This window comes from Cyphomyrmex costatus, unplaced genomic scaffold (genome assembly GCF_001594065.2).
Source record: "Cyphomyrmex costatus isolate MS0001 unplaced genomic scaffold, Ccosl1.0 scaffold135, whole genome shotgun sequence".
Lineage (NCBI taxonomy): Eukaryota > Metazoa > Arthropoda > Insecta > Hymenoptera > Formicidae > Cyphomyrmex > Cyphomyrmex costatus.
This window is the reverse complement of record NW_017275337.1, coordinates 1,526,838-1,535,927: the sequence shown is the minus strand read 5'-3', so window position 1 is coordinate 1,535,927 and position 9,090 is coordinate 1,526,838. Positions and strand designations below refer to the sequence as shown.

Here is a 9,090-nt window from a genome sequence, read left to right as displayed (position 1 = left end):
CTCCCTCTCCCTCCCTCCCTCTCTCTCTCTCTCTCTCTCTCTCTCTCTCTCTCTCTCTCTCTCTCTCATCTCCTTTCTGTGATAGACAGACATAGACAAAAGTGATGCACGGATCTAGATGAAAGAACCATTATCTCGGAAATGATGACAGTTACGATAAAATGTTACAGGATTATTTCGATTCTTTTCGACAAGAACTACGTAAAGATTACGTTGAGGCTATATCTATTATAATGTCGAAAAAATTCCAACATCTATCTGTACGTAATCTTTTTTTACCATATAAGCTGCATTCGAGTACTACGCCATACATAAACGCTATTATTATATTTTAATCTTGTTTTACACTTAATCTTGTTTTATATCTGATAAACAATAAAAATAAAATAATACAATAGTATTGAAAAGTAAGTTACTTAGCGGTACTTATATGTAATGAGAAAAAGGAGAGGAGAGGAAATAGAGAGGGGAGTGATATGTAAGTGAAGGGGAGGGAAAATACTACTTTTTAATTATGGGAAGGAAAATTTCAGGAAATCGTATAATACTGTCGTTTTGTAGATTTAAATTGAATTCTTGGAAGGTTTAATTATAACAGCTTGTGTTCTTTAACACTAAACGTACCACGATCCGGTCAAATGACCGATTGTAACTTTTGATTAGAAAATTCGCATAATATGTTATCGCTTTTTCACATTTGACTTCATGATTTTTTCTATTAAATATATACAATTAATATATAATTAATTTTACATCATTTATTTATATTTTTATTTGTTAAATCTGATAAACACGTGTAGCCTAGCGTTATTTATCACGACAGGTCATTTGATCGGTTACACTACAAATAGGTATATATTAAATCTCGGTACGTTTAGTGTTAAGACGCGTAATTAATTTTCATTTCGTTTGACCAATGTAAGTGGCATCACAGTCAGTACAATAATATATAATATTTAAACGTATATTTAATAATATATTTAAACATATATGTATATAATATACACATTATTATTACTAATATGTTAATTTAATACGTTATTGTCCTATAGATATAGAGGAAGCACTGATGATTTGCGTCGCAGTCGCGAGGACATAAGCGTGCCGAGTTTGATTCCAAAACTGTTATCCTCCCGCAATAAGGAGGAGCGATTGAAAAGGCAAGATAGCAAGGACGACATCCGTCTTACATCCAGATCTGCGCGAAAAGATTTCAAGGAAGAAAGCAAGTCCCCGTCACTTGTCATTTCACAAGCGTATACTAACAAGGACGAAGTCTGTAAGTCGGGAATAAGGATCTTTCGTCGTGAGAATAGCCGCGAGGACGTGGGCAGGGACAGCGCGAATTCGATCAAGGAATCCGCGAAAGGAAAGCAACAGGAGAAGCAAGAAAGAACGGAGGTTGTGGGCGGTGCGGTAAGATTGAAAGCTACCGACGAGCAGAACAGAACGAAGTGTGAGGACGGCAAGGACAACGCCAACGACGCCGAAAGATCGTCATCGGGAAGAGAGGAAGTACATACCTCGATCGAACCGAACTCAACAGTACTGGACGCGCAATCAAAGGAGAAGGTTGATGCGGTTCAAGTCGTGAGGATGATCGACATGATTATTGCGGAAAACAGGATGCAGGACGAGCGAATGCGAGAACAAGACACGATGGTCTTGGGTAACGAAGCAATAGACGAGAAGCAATTGCTAGCGACCCGAGAACCGATCGAATCAGTCGCAGAAAAGGTCTGTCTGGGACAGGACAACAACGAAAAGGACACGCGGGACGCCATCGAACAATTGCTGGATGTCAGCAGTGACTGTGATGTCATTGGAATCACCATTGAAAGAAAGGGTTCACTGGAGATCGGTTACGGAAAGAGGCCGGACGAGTTCCAAGTGGTCAGTGAATATGTTTGTGTATTGTTTGTGGCATGTGGGCGCGATACAAGCAGGCGTATCCACGCGCGTGTGTGTGGAGGTGTTATCGGCACGATTCTTTGCGAAACAGGCCTTTTTTTGTCAAGAATTAAATATATTCGTGATATTTCATTTTTCACTTTCACTTTCATTAATCATGATATTAAAAAATATTATTACATTTAATGAGAAAAGTAATACAACATTCTTATACAGGATGCTAAAAAATTATTCAACATTTATACAGAAGTAGATAGTATACTGAGTAAAAAAGCCTTAGTAAACAGGTCTGTACAAAAGACAACACGATATTTGAAGAAAAAGTGTCGTACTAATATTTTGTATCGCAATTTCAATCATATTTTTAGTTAGTATACCAGCAGAGATTTTAACTCTACAATTATTTGTAAATGAATATTCGGTTGCAATTTTTTTATTTTTACTTTTTTAGTATAGATAAAACATACAGAACTTTTTTATTTTTATAAAAAACTGTAAAACGATGAAAAATACTAGTGCAGATACTGTCATTATTTCTTTCATATTAATATGCAGAATGTCGTGCTAACTTCACAGATACTCAAAAGTGGGATCTATATGTGAAGTTAGCATATTCTATTAATAATATAAAAAAAATAATGACAGTTCTAACATTTTTTTTATAGTTCTACAGTTCCTTATAAAAATAAAAAAAAATTCGCAACTTTTATACTAGAAGAAAAACTAAAATAAAAAATATAGTGTGTTATATAACTTCCTTCGCGAATTTAGCATGGTACATCTATTCTAAAGTACAAGAAACAGATAAATATTTTCATTTGTAGCTACAAATTTTATTAGTACTACTTGGAATTCATCTCAATATATGTAATTTAAAAACAAAATTCCAACAATTACTAATTTTACATGCTGAATGATTTTTTAAAATATCCGGTCCATATAGATGTATCAATCATTATTTTCACATAAATCATTTTTTTGTCAAGTTATATTAAAATTAAACCTTTTTTTATACACAAAATTTCGACTTTTCTTTAAAATTTATTATACTATATTAAATGAACTTTTTAGACAAGTTTTTCAAAATGTATATATTTCTTTTCTGTATACTTAAATCTTTTTAAGGCAGCAATTAACTAATTCCAGACGTATAAAATATAAAAAATAAAGAATAAAATCATTATTGTTCGATTCCTCTTATGTAAGCAATTACGAAATAATATTATAACTGCATGTTCTTGGGAAGTAGCGGGAAAGTCCTACTCATAAAAGTGCTGATTACATATTTATGAATAATCTATAAAAAGAGAGAGAAGGCTTTGACACACGTTTGATTTTATCATTTATAGTATTCATAACTATCGAATTACTTAAGATATCTTCTAACTACGATATTGTCGTGCATATATTATTTCTTAAGCAGGTGCGACGAAAGTTCTCCAAAGAAGAATTTTCAAATCCAGATGACACTGACGATACTCCGAATAAGCGATGTTCAAGTGTAAGATAATTTTGCGTAAAAATTTAATATTAAAAATTCTATTTAATTTACGTTTCGAATTTATAGTAAAACATTTATCGATATTTTTAGTTGTAACAAATAATAATAATTGGTACACATTTAAAATTTAATTGTGAAACATAAATTAATTAAAACTTAAATTATATTAAAATCAAATTAGAAATTTTGGATTAATCACATATATTTTATATTACTATTATTATATGTATTACTGTACACTTGACAGTCTGAAAAAAATTTAACTGAATTCTCAATTTATTAACAGCATTTATCTCCAGAAGCCAGTCCATTGAGTACAAGATCGTCGAGGTACAGTCCTCGGGAGAGCGAGAGCGAACCCACTCCTGCATTGCCACGTAAAACCGGAGGAGACTCCTGTTCCGCCTCCCAGAGGATACGCGACGCTATTACGAGAACCAGGAGAGAATCCAACAGCAGTACTAGATACGAAAGTAGCGGCAGCGAAAGTGTTAGGTATATTATTCATGCATTTTAGCGATATTAAGTGTCTTTAAAAAAATGTCTTAGTGTGTAAACACATTTTTCCTTCGATTTTAAAGTAAAAAATTATATTAATTTTATAAAAACAAAATTATATATGTTCTCAAAAATGCAAAAAAATTTATGAAATCAGACATTGCAATTTTACCATATGTTTTACTATGTAGATTAAGCGAGACCAGTTTGCATGGATATGCAGAATTGGCAAGGAAAGTAAAATTCTTCGGAGGAAACGGCAATGGCTCGGTTTCGTCGATAATCGGCGGCGATGAAATTGTGCAACGTGACAGTGCAACCAGCGCAGGCGAGGATGAAATAAATGAAGATGGCCACGACAGAGCAGGCCCAATTCTTTCACAAGGAAGGACGATGCTGCGACGAAGGAGACAGTTCGATGCTCAAGGTAATTACAATTGTAATACAATTATAAAATTATTAAAATATATATTATTTTTAAAATATATATCTAATTTTCCTAATTAAAACAATAATTTTGATATATTAAACATTTGTTATTTAAACAATTGCATATTTAAATGGATTAGAGATTAGAGAAAATTGTTTGTTTTCTCTAAGTTATTTACATTTTCAAAAGACGTAACCGTAATTAATAATAACAAGTATAATTATCATATGGTAATTAAGTATCGTTTCGCTTTCGCGACTGTCTGGTTGCATATTAACCCCACCGATAATTGTCATAATTGCCCAATCGCGTACTCACGCAACTCTCAATTAAATTTTTGATATATGTTTGTATATTGCGACAATCACTCATAATCGATTACGAAAAGTCGTGAGATTTTTTCCTTTATTAATAAGTTTACAAAAAATAAACTCTTTTCTTGATTTTTAAACTTGAATTCATTATACAGATGTGTAGCAGATGTCTAGATTAATTAATATATAGATTAATTAATATTAAAATAAAATTATATCATAATATGAGATTAATTTCTCATAAATATTAATAATAATTAATTTCTCATTCGGGTAAAATTCCTACCTAGATTTTTTATTATTAAATTTATAGGCACGTAAAAGTATTCCTTTTCATTCATTTGTATCTTACTATCTGTAATATTCTATTTACTAAACAGTTATCGTTATATCTACATATACTATAAAGAGTATATAGCCCACCTGTAATATGATAAGCTCATTGATTATCGAAGCTCTTGGATAAATGTTCTAGTCCGCAAGCGACCAGTATTCTCTAAGAAAACCGTGCGAATTCAGTGACATCTCGAGAGTTAGAAGACACGTTTAAACCGTGAAACAATAAATTCATTTTTGGCCTGAACATTGTGCCTAAATGTTTTGTGACAGTAAAATCATATCCAGCTGAAATTATGTAGAGAGTACAGAATATTATATAATAGTTCATAAAATTGTACCGTAATTAATGCAGTATTGTGAACAGGTTATTAAAAGTCAAATGATATTTTCAACTATTATGTCAATAATAATCTCGCAAAATATCAGCAATTTTCGCTTATATCGATCTTTTCTCTTCATTGTTTCCGACGAAGTTTTCATTTCGTTTCCGATAAGCATTACGTTTCAAGCAGATACATTAAACGAACAATTATTCTTAATTTCATATTTCGTCAGTTACGTGAAATTCGGAATATAAGAAAGGAATGCATTTAACGTTTAATAATACATAAAACTCTTGACATTCATATTTCCGAATCAACGTAGGTCTTCATGATCCAGACACGTCTGTGATTTTGCGTGATATTAAAAAACGATTGTAAAATCCGATTCGAGCGCAAATTACATGACTCACTTACAAATCGATTTATTTTGTAAGTCTCGCTTCGTGATTTGTTTCGAAGTGTATGCATTCTGCAAAAGAACATGCAATTATTAAGAATACTTCAATTGTCAATCACATTTCTATTGTTGATGTACTTTCTCATTTTCTACGTCGGAATTGTTGTAATTTTGTATTTACTGTTGACGAGAAGTGATTAGCAATCAACATCAAAATGTGACAATGCTTCTTTTTCTCCTTTTAACAAAAATATCTTTGTCAAGGATGAAACAAAAAAACAGAAAGAGAGACGAAAGGTATGCTTAACCTGCGTTTATGTAAAGTAGACCTACAGCAAGCTACTGTAAATTTAGTAAATTAATATCTCAAATGTTTCATTTACTCAAGGTATATCGAGTATCATTTTAGTCATAATCCTCAATCTCGTTCGACATCCGTATCGCTAATTTGTTTATTGTTATCTTCTCTGCATCGTTACATGTTAAATTGACGGCAGTTTATTATCGTCATATTTTGAGCCATAGTTTGCTCATGAATCTCAAGGTTCTCGCCCTAGATTCCGAATAAAACTTCTATCTGCTTATCTCTACCGTCCATTCTTGCCCGAGCATGATCGTTTTAGCACGGAATCATCCGTACGTGGCGCGATGGCGAGCAAAGCGGGCGGTAGGCAGCAGGTGAGGCCAAGCGAAGCGGGGCCCAGGGAAACAGCATAGGAATAATAGAGTGTAACAACGTTCCCTGCTGGCACTCTATAGTCCGCTCACCTGCGACGCGAATATACGGGGTGTCGCAGAATTATCGCAGAATTACTCGACGAGCGATGAATAAAACGCATGGCCGTGACTCCAAAACGTGATAATTGCGTAAATACGTAGGATTATAAAAAATTTTTTAAAAATCACGACTCCCATCATTCCTATCTCAAGGATCTTCTTTTGGCATGGTTACATTTTGATTGATATTAAAGATAAGAAAAAAATACAATGTTTTAATTGATTTTTTAAATTAATTACTTTAGATGGAATCGTAATATATTCCAAAAGCCTCGATATTCGTATAAGATTGTTATATTTAAAACCGTCTCAATATGTATAGTTTTTGCTAAAAGTAAATTGGAAATCTCTTTTTGTATAAAAATTAATGTTATACATACATGAAACAGTTCAATAATGTCATTATTTTTAACAATACAATTTTATGATTTAAATCTTTTTTTTTCACGTATTTTATCTTATTTTTAAAAATATATTTACTTCTTATTGAAATAATTTTTAATCTACACAAAAAAAAAAAGATTGGCTACAACTGCCAAATTAAAAATGCTATACTATCTTCAGCCAATCTTTTCTTTCACTATATATATAGGTTTTAAATTGTCGTTAAACTTTTTTGTATTACTTTCAAATACACAATATAGAAAAACCTGTCATTTTTTCATAATTTTCTTATTTTCTTAAAAAGTGCGTGTAATACATTCTTATATATAGTCCTAAGATGTCATGAGTTAATAACTCAGCCGTATCAGCATTTTAAAAGATTACTTAATGATTTGAAAATAAGAACCGACTATAAATACGACGCGCGACCTAAAATCTTTAAGTTTTTGTTCGCGAAAAAGATATCTTCATCGTCTTTGGTCAATGAGATATCAAGTTTTTTTTAGTTAAAATAGGGTTGCAAGGTGAAAAAAGGAAGATGGGAAATTGCTTTGTCGAATTAGTCACCCGATATAGCACGACGAAATACACTATAGCGTTGGGATACTATAGGCGTCGTAGTAAGGTAGTGACCGACGCTGCGCGGGATTCAGGTGTGCCTCTCGGTGTAGACGCTCTCAGTTTAGCGGCGGTAGCCCACGCGAATCGCTCGCCTCACCTTCTTCGAGTTGGCGTGGTGACCAAAGCCACCTCTATTTCGCGACAAGAGAATCGAAGAATTCAATCCCCCGCGTTGCCGGTTTCCTCGTTTTTTTTCTGGACGCTTGAAAGTGGTAACCGGACGTTTCAGCTTTGTCAAACCAATTTGCATATATTCTTGGAAGATCAATGAAAGAAACAATATAATTCGATAAAAAAGTTGAGAAGGTATATACATCTTCGTTAACATGTAAGAATGAGTTCTTTTTTGATATCGAAGAAAGTATTTCTTAAAAAGAAATGTATGATTACATTTTGTCCCAAAATAACGATATCGACAAAAAACTTTCTGCTTTTTATGCATTTCAGAATCATATGTTTGACACAATTATAAATTACACATACACATACACAGTCATTAGTTTTTCCCGTGCTGTGAGCCATCATTGATAATAAATTATACATTTTTCAAAAATTTCTCTTCGAAAATTTTTTAGATCTTTCTTAAAAAATTTTTTTTAGAAATTTTACGAAGTGTGTGATTTTGTATGCTTCAAATGTATAAAATCTTTACCTATATGTAATGACAGTCAAATCATTCGATGAAAAGACTAGAAAAATCTAAGGTAGAACTCCAAGTTATTTGCTAAGGTTCAATGAGATCATATTTCGGTGACAGACAGCGTCAAAAGTCTTACAAAGTTTTTGCGATCAAGAGAAATGTTATTTGACGACTTTGGTGCCGACCATTTTTTCACGAATAGTTACCGCACGATCACGCTTCGCTTTAAATGTTCGCAAAGAAAAATCAGTCGTAGATATTCATAGCCCTTCCTTATTTCAAATGTCTTATAAAATGCTAATATTGATTGATTTGTGATATCTTAAAACTGTACTAAAACGGTTTTAAATATTAGGTGTACAAATTAATTCTCGACCCCTACCTATCAGCGACTTTAGAACCTGTTTAAATTGAACTCCCTTCCTCCCTCTGTAGTCATTTTGAAGTTTATATATATATATATAATATTATATTATATCAAGTTTATATTATGCTAACAATTTCCTTTTTATCGCATGCTATTTTTAGAGACTTATAATTAATGTAATATATATATAAATACATATAAAATGCAAATATATATAAATACAATTGCAACCAAGAAAATTCCAAAAATATAATTGATTTTATGTTAGTGCTTTTTAATAATTAAAAGATTAACTGTAGTTCTCTATAAAATTGAAAAAAGATTTTATCGAAGTTATTTCAACTATTGACATTTTAATTTCATGGAAAAGAAATTTCAATATTTTTTTCTTTCAAAATTCTAAAATTTTAATTTCTCAAAAAATTAGTTTATTATTATATTCTACTGCTTAGTATTTTATTAGTCCTATTTCATGTCTTTAACGATAAGCTAAATATAATTTAATATTTAAAGCGGATCACATATAATAAATTATAGACTTACTTCAGCACTAACAATTGTAGACTTCAATACAAGTATGAAGTAAGC

At 31.8% G+C, this 9,090-nt stretch overlaps 1 protein-coding gene across 1 annotated transcript in view; it reads left to right on the top strand.

Moving 5' to 3' along the window:
• The window catches only part of LOC108782870 (uncharacterized), a 34,800-nt gene that overhangs the window by 2,082 nt on the left and 23,628 nt on the right, over positions 1–9,090 (top strand). Inside the window, exons 4-7 of the mRNA XM_018551258.1 lie at positions 1,053–1,893; positions 3,335–3,412; positions 3,699–3,907; positions 4,102–4,337. Of these exons, the coding sequence (XP_018406760.1) occupies positions 1,053–1,893; positions 3,335–3,412; positions 3,699–3,907; positions 4,102–4,337 (1,364 nt within the window). The remainder of the gene's footprint in view (positions 1–1,052; positions 1,894–3,334; positions 3,413–3,698; positions 3,908–4,101; positions 4,338–9,090) is intronic.